At 36.0% G+C, this 17,024-nt stretch overlaps 1 protein-coding gene across 6 annotated transcripts in view; it reads left to right on the plus strand.

Annotated features, from left to right (window-relative positions):
• The window catches only part of DEUP1 (deuterosome assembly protein 1), a 101,697-nt gene that overhangs the window by 53,289 nt on the left and 31,384 nt on the right, over window positions 1-17,024 (plus strand). For 5 of the 6 annotated variants that reach the window (XM_077867443.1, XM_077867446.1, XM_077867442.1 and 2 more), the window contains exons 11-13: window positions 304-390; window positions 6,516-6,537; window positions 9,683-9,881. In XM_077867443.1, coding sequence (XP_077723569.1) covers window positions 304-390; window positions 6,516-6,537; window positions 9,683-9,881 — 308 coding nt within the window. The remainder of the gene's footprint in view (window positions 1-303; window positions 391-6,515; window positions 6,538-9,682; window positions 9,882-17,024) is intronic. The other variant, XM_077867445.1, reaches the window with a different exon arrangement.

Here is a 17,024-nt window from a genome sequence, read left to right on the forward strand (position 1 = left end):
AATTTGCATAGGGTAGAAAAGTTAGAAGTGAGATATGGAATTTTGGAATTGGAAAGAAAAAGCAAATGAATCGTTATTGTCAGTATGTGTTTTTAATTTAGCACCAATCAGGAAAGGAGGGTAGAGTGAGGGCTGCCAGACTGAGAACTAAAGGCAAATATCTGATTTATGATGATCAGGCCTAACAAGTGTTTCTCTTCCCTACACTTAGAAAATCTATAGATTAGTAAAATTTCTTCTAATACAGTTGTGAGCTTTTATTATGATTTTTGCATTCACTTTTACCTCCCGATCTGCTTTCAGGTCTCAGATATGAGATATAAAGCTGTCAGAACTGAAAACACACATCTGAAAGGAATGATGGGCGATTTAGACCCTGGACAGTACATGGTAATAACAAGCTGCAACCATTTAGTAAATCAAACTGGGACACTGCGTCGTTGGTCAGGATTTCCCCAGCCCTAATTTTACTAAGCACTTTCTATGTGTCAGATGTACAGGAGTTGGGGTGGCAAATTATTTTGCATTTGGATTGAATTTACTTTTATCCTCAGACTAGAACGTTTGAATTTCTTGTTTTCTCCTTTGCTCTTTTCTTGGGTTGGGCTAAATTCTGAGCATTTCCTCAAACATGCTACTCGCTCACTTTTGCTTCTGCATTTATCTCTGAAATCCTGCATCCTGCATGGCCTGACTCCCATGTCAACCATAGCCTTGATGCAGCCATTCCTGAAACTCCAATCAGAGTGAACTGGTCCATCCACACTTGGTCTGTACTTTGGTCTCACTTGTTTTGTAGCCTGTCACTTCCTCAGTGGATGGTAAAAAGGGACCATGTTATATTCATGTTTGTATCACCATCACCTCACAATGTCAGGGGTACAGCAAGTGTTCATTAAATGTTGGCTGAATAAAAGGAAGGATGAATAAACAAGTGATTGAGGATTGGCCTTATAGTTTTGACCAGTGGCTGTACAGACTGACCCCGGGGCAGCTTAAACAGACTGTGCCTTTCATTTCAGTTGTTCAATAAAACAGTTGAAGGTTGGTTTTTATATACCAATATGAGAACTTTTATTTATCAAACTAGGGAAATACCACTGTTACTTGTTTAGCATTTCTTTACTTTGGGAGAAAATTCTGAAAATAATTTGCCTGCCATTGAGAGAATGGAGAGGATAGAAGATGAGCAAGGTAAGCTGGTTCAGTTTCCTCAGCTATGACAGGAGGAAGTTGGGGTGTACAGGTTTCCATGATCCTGTATTTCTGGAATGGGAGCTACTCGTTCCCATAATGGTAAGTATTCAAGCATCAGAGAGTTAGAAGCATTCTGCAAGCATTCTGCCTTCGGCCCTGGTTACAGATTCTGTGATTGGGGAGGACAGATGGATAAAAAGGAAAGTATATGTGGCTTCCCTATCTGTTACATAAAATCTGTGTGACATTTAGGACTTTTATTTCTAAACACTTGACACACAAAAATTTAAATTGGGTCCTGCCCCCATGAATGTCTCATTTTTTCCCCTCTCACAAAATGGCTTTTGTGTTATTTTTCTTTTTATTTTGAACTAAATGTTTTTCGGTGTGAATTCTGCGTCATCACAGCCCACACTGAGCCTGCTTCGCTCTGGCTTGTATAGGCATTTGGCTTTCTTCATTTATTTAGTTTTTTTTTTTTTTTTTTCAAGAAATAAAACACATAAAGATATGTAAAGAAGCTGATTATCCAACTGTTATCCCCAGTCCCAAGGTGGACTCCAGAGATATCCAGTGCTTTAAAACCAATATGTAGCATTCTGTAACTTTTTTCTTGCTCATGTACACATATAGAAGGGAGGAGCTGAATGTCTCTTTACAGAAATAAGTATATAGTAAGTACATTATTCTAACTGCTTTTTAACTATATATCATGGACAGCTCTATGAGACAGTAGGAAAACATCTTTTTTATCCTAATTTCTTAGGAAAATAAATATATACTCATGTAGAATATATGTAATTTTTAGTAAATTGAATCACAACTTATATACTAGTGATTTTCATGCAGGTATGTAGCCATATACTATTTAGGAGTTTTAACTTTTTTTAAAAAATTGGATTACATTATACACACTTTCCTGTGTCTTGTTTTTGTTCATTCAACAATATCTTTTGTAAAGCATTACAAATCAGCTGGTTTAGGTCTATTTCATTCTGTACAATGGCTTAATAATATCCTTTGATGTGAATCTATCAAAATTTATTCTTTTTCAGAATGAATTCATTTGTAATTAATTCAACCCTTTCTAGATTTTTGCACAAATAAACAATACTGTAAAAAAAAATTCCTCATACATACTCAATTCTTAGGAACAGGTTCCTAAGAATAGGATTGCTGGGGCCACCTGAGTGGCTCAGTAGGTTAAGCATCCAACTCTTGATATCAGCTCAGGTCATGATCTCAGGGTCGTGCTGAGCATGGAGCCTGCTTGAGATTCTCTTTCTCCTCCTTCCTCTGTCCCTGGCTTAAAAAAAAATGGAATTGCTGATTAGAGGGATATGTATTTTTTAAGATTTATTTACTTATTTGAGCAAGAGAGAGAGCATGAGCAGTAGGTGCAGAGGGAGGGAGACTGAAGCAGACTCCATGCTGAGCATAGGGCCTCTTGTAGGGCTTGATCCCACCACCCTGAAATCATGACTGAGCTGAAACTAAATCGGCTGTTTAACTGACTACACCACCCCTGTACGTTTTAATTTTAAAACATCTGTTGTCAAATCACATTTCTAGCATCTCTGTACGTGCACACCTTTTTTGTTTCCTCCTTAGCAGCAAGAGGTGTTATTGCTCTTTTAAATTTTTGTCAGTCTGATGGATGTGAAGTGATGTCTCAGTAGTACTTTAATTTCTACTTCTCTGGCTACATAGAGTATATTTTTGTATATTGGCAATATACAATGAATTCTATTCTTATTCATTTCTTCATTGAGATACCTTTTTCTTGTCAATTTGTAACAGCAATTTCCTAAATTTATTATTTATAATTTTATTTGTGATATCTTTTTACCATACAAAAAGTTTTATTTTTTTGTCAAATACATGTATTTTTTTTTTTGTTGTTTATAGCTTCTGAGTTTTCTTCCTGGAATATCAAGGTTTTTCCAACTTCTAGACAGTATACACTGTGAGTGTGTCTTTGATGATTTTTATATTTTTTCACCTATGACTTTAGTCCACTTGAATTAAAATTTTACATTAGATATAAAACAAGAACCCAATTTAAATTTTCATGTGAAGGTTCAGTTCATTTTATCCAGTTTCTGCAGATAATTTCCTGTTGGGTTTTATTTGGAATTGAAATAACTTTACACATTGCTTTGAAAGAATTGGCACTTTTATGATAGTAAATTTTCTCATCCAAGAATAAGACATGGCTTTCCATTTCTTCATGTTTCAGTTTATGCTCTTCAATAAGATCTTACAATTTTCTTTGCATAGGTTCTATGCCTTCTTTTAAAATTTATGCTCAAGTGTTTTATAATTCTTGTCACTGTTATAAGTGGAATATTTTCCTTTTTCCACTTATTGTTAATATAGTAAGAAAGCCAAATTGTCTTTTAATTCTAGTAGGCATTTTACTAGGGGCTCCTAGGGTTTTTTAAGATATACAATCATTTTAACAAAAATAGATAGTTTTAACTCTTTTCCTACTGTTCATATCAATTATTTTTTGTCATATTGCATTTGCTAAAATCAATATTAAATAATAATAATAGCGATTGCTGACAAAACTATTTTTTTTATTTTCAATGAAATTGTTTTAGAGTTTTACTGCTTAGAATAATATTTGTTTTTGGGTTCTGGTCTTATATATTTTTATTCCTAGTTTATTTAGAGTTTTTAAGATTTGCTGCTGGCTTTTACCAAACACCTTTTCAGCATAAATGACACCATGTGGGTTTTGTCTGTTAATTTGTTAATGCCTGATTGACTGTGGTTGACAGATTTCCTGATACTGACCTATCTTTGAACTTTTGGAAGAAACCTTCTTGGTCATTGTTTTCATTTGCCAGGGCTGCCATAATGAAGTACCACAAACTAGGTGACTTAAAACAATGGACACTTACTGTCATACAGTTCTGGAAGTAGAAGTCCAAAATCAAGGTGTCAACAGGGCCACACTCCACCCCCACCCCCACCCCCCCGAAACCCGTAGAGGACAGTTCTTCCTTACTTCTTGATAGCTTCTAGAGATTTCCAGCCATCTTTGGCAATTCCCATCCTCTGTCTCCACATGACATCCTCCTTGTACATCTGTCTTCACACAGCCTTCTCTGGTTCTCCATACTGTCTTCCCTGCATGCATGTCCATCTCTGTGCCCAAATTTCCCCTTTTTGTAGAATACCTGTCATATTGATTAGGGCCCACCTTCGTGACCTCATTTTTACTTGATTGCCTACCAAAAGATCCATTTTCCAAATAAGGCCACATCCTGAGGTGTACTAGGAGTTAGGACTTCTATATATATAATTTTTTTTAAGATTTTATTTATTTATTTGAGAGAGAGCGTGCTCATGAGCAGGGGGCGGAGGCAAAGGAAGAAGCAGGCTCCCCGCTGAGCTCCTCTGGTGATATGCTTTCTCTTAAAGGATAGATCCATCAACCACTCCAAGTTACCTCCTTTGGATTACCCAATGGCTCCCAAGCTCTCCACTTCTTGTACTGGCCATACTTTTCTAACATAATCTTTCCTCATGTTACTCCTTTCAAGAACATGTGCTCAATTTCCAACTGGAAGTCTGAATTCTTCATAGTCCATGGCTTCCTTAATCTGGCTCTCCTTCTTTGTTTCCCTTTAGTGACCTACACAAATCCTCTGCTAGAGCTAGGCCTGTCTTAGCTGCATTTGCATACGTGATGGCCATTTCTCATGCTCTTTCCTTGCTTCCAGGCCTTCACACATGCTTTCCTTCTACCTAAAAATTCCCTTTTCCTACTTCACAGAGCCATACCCTATTAATGTTTCAGGAAACTTAGCATAAATGTTACATGTTATACAAAATCTTCTTTGATTTCTCTCTGCTATGTTAAGTATCCCTTCTTGAAACTATCATAACATCCTTTACTTAACATCTATTGTAGCACTATGTTAAAATCACCTATTTCTTGTTAGCTACCCATCCCCTTACCAGTAGGCTCATTGAGGGCTGTTATGGCTCTAGTTTACCATTGTACCCAAGCACTTAGTATAGTGCCTGAATGCAGGAGGCAGCAAAAAAAAAATATTTTGTTAGATGAGTGAATGGATGAATCCATTATATGTCCTCCACCTGAAAGCTTTCCTTTACTTTTACCAAACTAAAGACATAGTTTTACTTTACTAAATCCTACCAGTCCCTTCAGACCAGGATTACGTTATATCTCCTCCATGAATTTATCTTCAGTTACTGTAGACTCCATTTACTTCTTCTTTCTTTGACTTTCTTTAGCAGTTTTAACAATTTAGCATTGAATTTTAAATTGTCTTATTTTTTATTTTTTACTGTATATATGTCTTGTCTCATCAATCATAGACTCCTTGAGGGAAGAAGTGGACTGTGTTTTATACTTCTTACTGTAGGGTTTAGAATAGCATAGGGCTCAATGAATACTTGCGGATTTATGCATCTCACCTGTAGTGTAAGAGGCATAAATAAGTTTTCATGGAAATTATTGCTCACGTCATTAAAGAGATTGCCAGAGCCTTGTTTTATCTTACGTCCTGCATGATCTTAGTCTGATAGTTGTTGCCATTCATTGATTCAGAAAACATTTGAGTTCATACTTGGTGTAATGTGATATGATACATAGTTATACTTTATATTAGTCACTATTTTTTCATACATGTTAATTTTGTCTACTCAGTTTTGCTGTATTTTCCATTAAGGCAGAGTCACTTTTTCATATTTGATCACCTCTGACCTCTTAATACGTGTATATAAACAGTACATATTTGTTTAAAGATGGGTTAATTGGATATCATAAAATGGAATACCACTGATGAATGGCCCTCAGAGTGATGCCTTATTAAAATAGTATTTAATCACATACACTTTATGTAGAATTGTAATTCATATAGAAGGTTGACTTTATAATTGCTCTTTCTCTTTTTTTTTTTTTTTTGTATGTGAAGATCTGGAATTGACTTTGATAATTTCAAGCCACTCTCCAAAGAGAAAGATCTCTATTGAATTTTAAAAAGAGCAAAGATAATCCTTTACTCTTTAAGAGTATGCAATCTATTATGTCATTTATTTAGCACTCACTAGTTTAAAGATTTCACATTAAAGAAAATTCCAATCTGTTAAAATCCCCTAGTTAGATAGTTAATTCTTTCTGAAATAATTGTAATGGATAAATAACCATGGAATTAAAGAATTGGCACTGAAATTTTACCTCAGGCAATAAGAAATAAAATATTTACATAATTATTTTTAGATTTTCTAAAATATGTGCTATTTGGATAATACTCAAATAATTTTTTTTTCCTTTCTAGACAAGTGAAATTACTGATGTTAAGATAGGTCATTTTAAAATCACTAGAACTTTGCAAATTTTTCCACTTGACTGTGACGCACCCTGCTTATTGGCACTCAGGGAAAGAAAGTTTTAAGAAAGCCCTCCCGCAGTGGTAGGAGTTAAGAGCCCTGCATTCAGTTATTGCCCTTTGCATACTTGGTGCTGTGGCAGCTTCCATTTTCCTGTGCAAAATCCACTGATGGGGCTCACCACCTCATATGTAAGTTTTCCTCAGGTCTCAGTGAGATACTCAAGATAGTAATAGAAGTAGCTCTGAAAAAGACGTTTTCCTTGGATTTGTGCAAGAACGATGACATCAAGTAAAGTGTCAGGGGCTGACCTTTATTCTTCTCCTGGGTAGCTCATGAAAAATCAAATTTATCATGATGGACTTTTGTGATTCCATATTTACCTAGACCCATAGCATATTTAGTAAATTTTCCTTCATTTAAGAAAGGTGACATAAAATCAGATTTAATCAGAACTTATAATTTATGGTAATTTTTAAGACTAATTTGCCCTTTACTATCCATAAAGGTTGCCAAATAAAGTAATAGCCTAAAAAATTAGTACCTTCACAAGTCTCTAAACCACCCATTGACATGTTAAAAATTAATATACTAACCATAAAACATGATTGAAGTTGATCCCTCTGTAGAAATACATTGTTAGCCTATTATTTTGGAATATATATGAATTTAAAAAGAAAGTGTATGTATAAAATACTATTATTGAGACACTTCAGTAACTCAACTAGCCTCATGCTAGCATGTCAAAGCAAGTAGGCACTAGGAGGTTTTGCCATTTCAAGAACGAAGCAATAGATTAAAACTACAAACCCCTAAAATTGGGGGGGGGAGGGAATTTTGAGATAACAGGCCTATATAATAAGCAATCAGAAACACAGAGGTAGAATTTATTTTTTTTCCAGAGGTAGAATTTAATCAGTGCCTTAATCTTCACATGATAACCATCTAATGAAGGATTATTTCCTAAAATTAGTATAAAAGTATTTAAAAGAAACATGAAATGAGAGAGCCCAAAAATGCTGTCAAGGAAAATAGAATATGCTTTTAAGTATAAATCATGTAAATACATCACCTGTGTAATTTTTTCAGGTCATCACACTTATTTAATTATGGTGCATTTAGAAAGTTATAGAGTCTTTAAAAAAATTATTACTATCGTTCTTAATCACTTTCAACCAACACTGGGCCAAACAGAATCACAGATAAAATCTAATTTTATAGAAAAATCTTGAATAAAATGATAATGGAGCAGCAGACCATCAAGAATTATATATTTTCATGAATAGATTTTTTTTTTTAGGAGTAAAATTTTGAATCTTTTCCATGACCTTTCTTGATCAGATCTGCTTGTATGAATATTTTCCTTATGAAGGGCAAAATTTTATAAGACCACTTCCTTTATATATTATTGCAAATCTGCTCTAATTCTAGAATAAACAATCCTTTCTCTTGTAAATTGCATATTACTCTTTCATCCTCACTAGTGTATCTCAAATGAGCAAATGTGAAGGCCTACTAAGGGCAAGGGCCTAAAAAGCAGAGAAATATCTTCAGTGGTCCTTCTTTTCCAAAGAGCACCATGGTGCATAGCCATATAATCACATAACCCTCTCTGAGTTGTTTTGGGGGAGTTTGCTGTCGTGGAGAATTTTCTCCGATTCAAAAGTTGGGACCTTTCTAAAGATTCATGAACTTCTATAACATATTGGGCAACAAACAGAAAATATAGTAAGCAGGCTTGGCCTTGGAAGCAAAAAATAAAACAAATAGGTAAACATTTTTAATACCTAATATGTATACAATTCTATACTTGTCAATCCTGATACTAATGTGGTAGTATATGAATAATTTAAAATGTGCAGTTCATCAAAAATTTTTTTTTCAACTTTACTTATTTATTCATTAGAGACACACACAGAGAGGCAGAGACACAGGCAGAGGGAGAAGCAGGCTCCTCGCAGGGAGCCTGATGCAGGACTCGATGCCAGTACCTCAGGATCATGACCTGAGCCAAAGGCAGATGCTCAACTACTGAGCCACCCAGGTGTCCCCATCAAAAAATATGTTAATGACTTTATGGAGTGCATAGCCCATGGAATGGCTTCCATGTCAAAGCTTTACATTTAGAAACTTCAAAATAAAAGTTCTAAGCCATTTTCATCTGTAGTCTTACAGGCTTTTAACCATAGAAATCTGGAGCTTCAGAAATGATACTTGATCCATGTTGTGCTTTTTGTGCTAAAATATTATGCTCTGACAATACAGCAGTATTGTTGAATTAGCAACTACACCACTCACAGATACCTAATCATAGGACTAGAAGGAGCTATGTAGACTCATTTAAAACATTTTCTTGACCTTATAAGAATATATTCTGTTTTTTAAAACTTTGTGAAAAGTTTAGACTCTCCCTAAGAAACTTCTTACAGCATTTAATTTAAAAAGCACCAGAAATCTTTGTTCTTGCTCAAAACCACTCATTTTGTGATTTAAACATGTTTTGTATTTTCTTCTTAAGACACATTAGAAATTAGGTGGCACATACCAGGTAGTAAAACTTCATCATGAAGCCACATTCCTCAAAACTGTGCTACTAGCACAATCTCAGCTCTTAGATCTTTGCTTTAAAGTGGTCCAGAGTCAGACTCTAGTCTGTATGGATTTTGTATATAATTTGTTGCGTCACCCAACAGCGGGGAATCAATATGGGATTTTCTATAATGACATGTGTTATTGTGATCAAAGAAAAATGTCTTTCAAAATTGAAATGTATGTTAATTCTGGTTCCATTATTAACACCAGAAGGCATACCCTATAAACATGAAAACTCTTAAATCCAGCCAATCTCTTCTTGATTCAGAGAATGCTAATGCATAAGTGAACACGGGTACTAGTGTAGGCATTGCTTTTATTGCAGTGTGTTCAGTGGTAAATACTCAGTATCTGTGTTGTGAGGAGGTAAGAAGGGGAAAAGGCTTTTGGATGTACATAGGAGTAGAGCCATACCACTGACTCCAGTCAAAGACACCTTCCAACAGACATGTCTAAACGTACAGAAAATATGCATCGCTTATAAGGAACAGTTTTTTCAGGGATTTTTTTTTTTTTATTCTCTAGAGTATGGACTTCACTAACAGGGAACATTCAAGGCATACATCTATTAACAAACTAGAATATGAGAATGAAAGGCTCCGAAATGATCTTGCAAAACTTCGTGCCAATGACAAATCAGCATGGGCTAACCAAAATACCTATGAAGAAATGGGACGATACACCTATCAAAACCAAATAAAAATGGAAAAACATGAAGATAGGTATGTTAACTCCCTTATATGAGGACACACATGAATGAACATACATTTAGAAATGGAAGTTTATTTTGAAAAAAATTAAAATTGAATTTTATAAACTTTTGCTCTTCAGTTATTTTAATTTTATTTTAGTGATAATGCAGTAGTATAGATCTGTTTTATATGAAATTCTGTATTGTCGCTAGTTTTCTAACTCTAACAGTGAAATGGTAGTGTTTTGGTGAATGTCACTTCACACCCTTCTTAGAAGCTGATGTGGCACTCAAAATATATAAGCAAGTATCTTATTTTTTAATGCCATAAAAAACAGATTTTCATATGTTACATATATTTAATCAAAGTACAGATATAGGATGATGTCACTTCCAACTTAACTTCAAAATATGCACTTCATACTGACACTCCAGCAGTAGCAACAAACCATTGGTCACTTCCTGGGGAAAGAATTGGGTAGGGTAGGAGGACGATTGGGTAGGAGGTCTCCTCTGAGTGAAGAGAAGCATGTGGAGAATTACATGATCCCCTTTTAAAGTGTCTTAGTTCAAAATTTAAGTAAATACATCAACCATAAAATTAGACTAATTTATTCAACTTTAATAAAATATTTTTGGAATCCAAACTGTCCCTGGAGATTTTTCACTCTTTTTCCAGACTTCGAAAATTCTCAGCAAAATAAACAAGTTTCTTTTCTACAAGACAGCTCTAAGTCATTAATATGCTAATATACATTGTGAGTTTCAAGAAGAGGTGTGGTGTGCAGGACTCTTAAACTTACTTAACATTGGATTTATTAACATTTCATGGCGCCACAAAATGATGAATTGATAGGACTCAACATCAGTACAACCTTTGCTCAAGAACTCATAATACTTACCAGGAAAACCTTACACACTATTCTCATATAACAGTATTTAGAAGCTTGGGAAATTTACAGCCTTTGTGATCCTTAACTTCCCATCTGATAAATAGGAATAATAATTATAAGTTTTTTGTGAGAATTATAGAAGAACATATAGTTCCATGTAAAACACATATTTCCATAAATGTTAGCCATTCTTACTGATGCTGTTATTACTGACAAAATTGTTAGCACTTATGATAATATGAATACTTCTTCAACAACTCACAGTGCCTAAAAAGGTCGGTTTTGATGGCCAAATGGCTGAACCTGGCATTGCCTCAAAGATAGTCCTGTGGAGGCGGGGTGATGCCAGGCTCATCTTTGTAACTAAGCACACCCAGTTCTACAGGGGGTAGATCCATAAATCCATGGCACATACCAAAAAATATGTGTGTTTAGCATTCTTGCAGATATAGCACAGCTCTCTACTTGTGTCACCTCTGCCCTGTACGTATTAGAGGATATATCCTAACCCGATGCAAGAAACAACAACCACTCAAAAGTGCTAAATGAATAACCTTTCTTCAAGTAGTTGGGGAAGGAAATGAGGGCAGACTGGCTGCCACCCTAAAACAAACACTGGTGGTGGGATCCTGGCAGGGGGCGGACAGAACAGGTCACGGAGGCACTGCGGTGGGCCAGTTCTCTCGTGAATGTGTCTGTGTGTGCTGCCAGGGGAACGGAAAATCTGTCCAAAAGAGTTCTAATTTTGATTGTGGTATAGAAATATTTTTTCTGACATAGAATAAACCCTCCCAAAGTGCCTTCCTACTCTACAGATTTATTTCTCTGTGGGTCAAATCATGACCCCGTGTATACAGTTTTTTCATTGTAAGGGAGAAGCAGGCCCCTAAAGATATCCTTTATAAAGGGTCTTCCTGGGTTTGTTAGTCAGGACTGGCCTGTATGGAGCACCCATTAGGTGCAGAACACTGTTTCCTATTCTTGCTTGTTGGGAAGAATTCTGAAAGCCTTAGATGAAGGTACCAGGAATTGTGATTTAAAAAGCAGTTACTCTGCCTTTTATTACTTTTAAAAAGTAATTTTATTGTTTGGATGGCCCCCTTTTTTCTTTGTTGGACGGCACAGAATGTGTTAAAAGGGCCTAACAAAAACAAGACAGTAGGAGACACAGAAAGCTACACAAGAGGTAAAACGCTCAGCGGGAGATGATCTTAATAAGCAGTTTGGACTACTGTTCCTGCCGCAGAGCCTCGTGTCCTGCCAGTCTCATCTGTTGAAAATTTCATTAAATTTGTTTTAATGCCTTGTCTGATTTCAGTGTTCTCCAGTGACCTGATTTTTAAAAGAAACAGCATTTCAAATGTTCTGAATAAATTATTACCATGTAGAAGCCGCTATGGGGAAAGCGTTGTTGAGTTGCAAGGACAGCGGGCTCCTCGGTGGAGAGCTGTGAAGTACATGCCTTTTAATTTCGGCAAGTGGAAAATGAAGTGTTCCTGCTCTCCCTCACAGCACAGCTCAGTGAAGGCAAATAGTAAAAGCTGTATGTACTCGTCAGGCCTAAAAATCATCGGAACATACGGAGTCATAGTTACGTAGCAATGGCTAATGCAGGAAGTTCTCATTAAACTATTTTAGAGAGGAAGAAGCTTTTAGGCAAAAGTATATGCAGATAGTGTTCCACAAAATTTTTTTTTCCCAGTTAAATTAGAATTTCATTGGTGTTCAATTTCCTAACATACAGAATAACCCCCAGTGCCCGTCACCCATTCACCCCCACCCCCCGCCCTCCTCCCCTTCCACCACCCCTAGTTCGTTTCCCAGAGTTCAGAGTCTTCATGTTCTGTCTCCCTTGCTGACATTTCCCACACATTTCTTCTCCCTTCCCTTATATTCCCTTTCACTATTATTTATATTCCCCAAATGAATGAGAACATATAATGTTTGTCCTTCTCCGACTGACTTACTTCACTCAGCATAATACCCTCCAGTTCCATCCACGTTGAAGCAGATGGTGGGTATTTGTCATTTCTAATAGCTGAGGAATATTCCATTGTATACATAAACCACATCTTCTTTATCCATTCATCTTTCGTTGGACACCGAGGCTCCTTCCACAGTTTGGCTATCGTGGCCATTGCTGCTAGAAACATCGGGGTGCAGGTGTCCCTGCGTTTCATTGCATCTGTATCCTTGGGGTAAATCCCCAACAGTGCAATTGCTGGGTCGTAGGGCAGGTCTATTTTTAACTCTTTGAGGAACCTCCACACAGTTTTCCAGAGTGGCTGCACCAGTTCACATTCCCACCAACAGTGTAAGAGGGTTCCCTTTTCTCCGCATCCTCTCCAACATTTGTGGTTTCCTGCCTTGTTAATTTGCCCCATTCTCACTGGTGTGAGGTGGTATCTCATTCTGGTTTTGATTTGTATTTCTCTGATGGCAAGTGAGGCGGAGCATTTTCTCATGTGCATGTTGGCCATGTCTATGTCTTCCTCTGTGAGATTTCTCTTCATGTCTTTTGCCCATTTCATGATTGGATTGTTTGTTTCTTTGGTGTTGAGTTTAAGAAGTTCTTTATAGATCTTGGAAACTAGCCCCTTATCTGATATGTCATTTGCAAATATCTTCTCCCATTCTGTAGGTTGTCTTTGAGTTTTGTTGACTGTATCCTTTGCTGTGCAAAAGCTTCTTATCTTGATGAAGTCCCAATAGTTCATTTTTGCTTTTGTTTCTTTTGCCTTCCTGGATGTATCTTGCAAGAAGTTACTGTGGCCGAGTTCAAAAAGGGTGTTGCCTGTGTTCTCCTCTAGGATTTTGATGGAGTCTTGTCTCACATTTAGACCTTTCATCCATTTTGAGTTTATCTTTGTGTCTGGTGAAAGAGAGTGGTCTAGTTTCATTCTTCTGCATGTGGATGTCCAATTTTCCCAGCACCATTTATTGAAGAGACTGTCTTTCTTCCAATGGATAGTCTTTCCTCCTTTATCGAATATTAGTTGACCATAAAGTTGAGGTCCACTCTGGATTCTCTATTCTGTTCCACTGATCTATGTGTCTGTTTTTGTGCCAGTACCACACAGTCTTGATGACCACAGCTTTGTAGTACAACCTGAAATCTGGCATTGTGATGCCCCCAGATATGGTTTTCTTTTTTAAAATTCCCCTGGCTATTCGGGGTCTTTTCTGATTCCACACAAATCTTAAAATAATTTGTTCTAACTCTCTGAAGGAAGTCCATGGTATTTTGATAGGGATTGCATTAAACGTGTATATTGCCCTGGGTAACATTGACATTTTCACTATATTAATTCTGCCAATCCATGAGCATGGAATATTTTTCCATCTTTTTGTGTCTTCCTCAATTTCTTTCAGAAGTGTTCTATAGTTTTGAGGGTATAGATCCTTTACATCTTTGGTGAGGTCACAAAATTTTAAAGTCTAATTTTTAGCCGCTTCCTCCTTAGGTGAGGAAGATTGCGTAATACATTTTTATTTTTTTCAACTTGGTTTTATTTAAATTCAATTGATTAACATATTAGTGTATTATTAGTTTCAGAGGCAGAGTTCAGAGATTCATCAGTTGCATACAATACCCAGTGCTCATCACATCACGTGCCCTCTTTAATGTCCATCACCCAGTTACCTCTTTTGGGGTCCAACAGAGGTCTCCCCTAGCAGTGCAGGTGGTTCATCCCATCAGAGGAAGTTGCCTGCTTGGGTGTGTTTAATCTGATCCCTTAGTCTTGAGGTACCACAACTGGTTTGTGAGGAAGATTTATCAGTCATAGAAACTGAAAAGCCGTATTTTTTTTTCTGAAGGTTTTTTTGTTTTGTTTTGTTTTGTTTTTTTAGTGGTCAATGATTCATCAGTCTTATATAACACCCACTGCTCATCACATCACGTGCCCTCCTTCATGCCCATCACCTGGTTACCCCATCCCCTATTGCCCTCCCCTCCAGCAACCCTCAGTTTGGTCCCTATGGTTAAGAGTCTTTTATGGTTTGTCTTCCTCTCTGATTTCATTATTTTATTCTTCCCTCCCTTCCCCTATGCTCCTCTGTTTTGTTTCTTAAATTCCACATATGAGTGAGATATGATAATTTTCTTTCTCTGGTAGACTTACTTCGCATAATACATTTTTAAATAATCTTTTATCCACTCAGAAATAACCCAATTTGTGTTGTTGTTTTTCATTCCTATTAGAAGTAATAAGAAGTTCTTCATGCTCATCCACTTAAACTGTGAAGCGTTTTAGGATATTGTGGCAGATTTGCTTTTGGATAGGGAAGTTATTCAGAACTTTAAAAAATTATGAATAAGATGTAATTGAATGTAGTGAGGATGTATTGAATATTTTTAAAGTTTTTAAACGGTTTTGAAGTTTAAGGATAATTTATAAACTAATTTGGAATAATGTTATCCAGAGCAATTAATATATGACTAATTTTAATGACAACTCAATTTTATAATGGGTTTCGTCTCTATATCTGATACATACTTAAAAGTCAATGTATGGTTTTAAAGGTTACATCATGTACTGGAAAGAGTTTAGTGACCATAAATATTAATCACTAAAATTGCTTCAAATCGAGTCAATAAATAAAGATTCTAACACCAAGAAAGCCACAAAGTTGGTAGGTTTGTCATAACTACTCTCACAGAGTCCCTTGTCAAGGATGGATAGTCATCTAGAAGCAAAAAAAGCCCGTCATGAAAATTTTGTACCAATGTGTTACTCAATAAGGAGCAAAACATAGACTGAAAAGTTGCAGGCCAGGAAATACTGAGCAGTTCCTAGAACAGGGAACATTGTGTGGAGTGTTAGGAGGTGAGGCTAGAAGCAGGCAGATTAGCACTTGTGAAGGGGTCCTGTTCCACACTGAGGACATTTTCCTGGAGCCCAGTGAAAATTAACAGAACGCCAGGAATGGATGTACAATCAGACAACTCTGAAAACTGCAGACAGTTGACTCCAAGCTCTCAAGTGGGCAGAGCTCTGCTCCCAACAACTGGGTCCTGCCCTCCTGGCAGAAGTAGGCAGAGGCCTCGGACTAGGACCTGTGGAAAAGACAACTGAAAAGACCAGCTTATAAGAGGGAAATAAAAGCCTTCCGAAATGTCTTTTAAGATAGCTTTTAAATTGATAGACTGCAAGGTGGTTTTATGAAGTATTGGAATAGCTGCATTCTAGAAGAACTTTGCAGATATAAAGATGCTTTTTTCAGATATAAAGATGCTTTAAACCAAAAGTATTTTAATCCATAATGTAGTCTTTCCTTTCAATCTCTACATTTTATTGATCTTACAGTAAAAAGCATGTTCATATATGTTTTACTAATTAACACTGTAAACTGTATTGATACATCCAAAGCAAAATGGATAATTGAGATAATTCTGTAGATAATTTAGGACAAATAATACTTTCCCTGAAATCTTTGTATAATTGAGATTACAAAGAGATACGTATGTCTTGAGTCGCTTCTATAATTATCTTATTTTTCCCACTGTGCTTTGAAGTATAGATGGTAGTCTCACTCAAATTAAAAGGTTCAGCTGAAGACTCTATGCAGATGTACTCTGCAATTGTTATAATTCTATCTGAATTGTGGGATGTTTCATCTTAACGTGCACATCATAAACCATGTTATTTCAGTTTAATTTGCTGTTCTGTTTCCATGGTAATTATGGTTTGGAAGAATGGATTAAAAAAAAGATATATTTCAAGATAAGTAAAAATGGAAAACATGCTGTGTTTGTTTTTATGTCCTAATTTACAGATGTCTCACTTAACTTTTATTGCTATTTGTATGCATCACTTTGAAAATGTTTACATAATAGGAAATAGGTCTGTATAGATAGATAGTCTCTGGATAAGAGGAGAGAACAATAATGTGAATTTTTTGGAACTATGTGAAATTAAAATATGAAGGCTTTGAAAATGGTAAATCAATACCTCTGGAGAATTTGAATAATCAGTAAAAATGAATAAATAATTTTAGGTTGAAGGGATTCTTATGTTTTCATGGGCTTTGATGATTTTGATTAAATTTCAACCCCAATTTCATGAATTAATGTTCAGAAAGACATTTAGTCCCAAACAGCTCATACTGTTAGAACATTTTTATGTAAAATTTTATGGGAATTTGGTTCAGTTTTTGTTTTATTATTCATTTGTTTACTCAGCATACCAAAATTTAAAATCTCACTGGTATTTTATTCAGTTTCATTTTCTACCTTATATTTTAGCAAAAACAACCAATTCTGTAGTGTACCTTTCATC

The sequence above is a fragment of the Canis aureus genome, chromosome 23, assembly GCF_053574225.1.
Source record: "Canis aureus isolate CA01 chromosome 23, VMU_Caureus_v.1.0, whole genome shotgun sequence".
Lineage (NCBI taxonomy): Eukaryota > Metazoa > Chordata > Mammalia > Carnivora > Canidae > Canis > Canis aureus.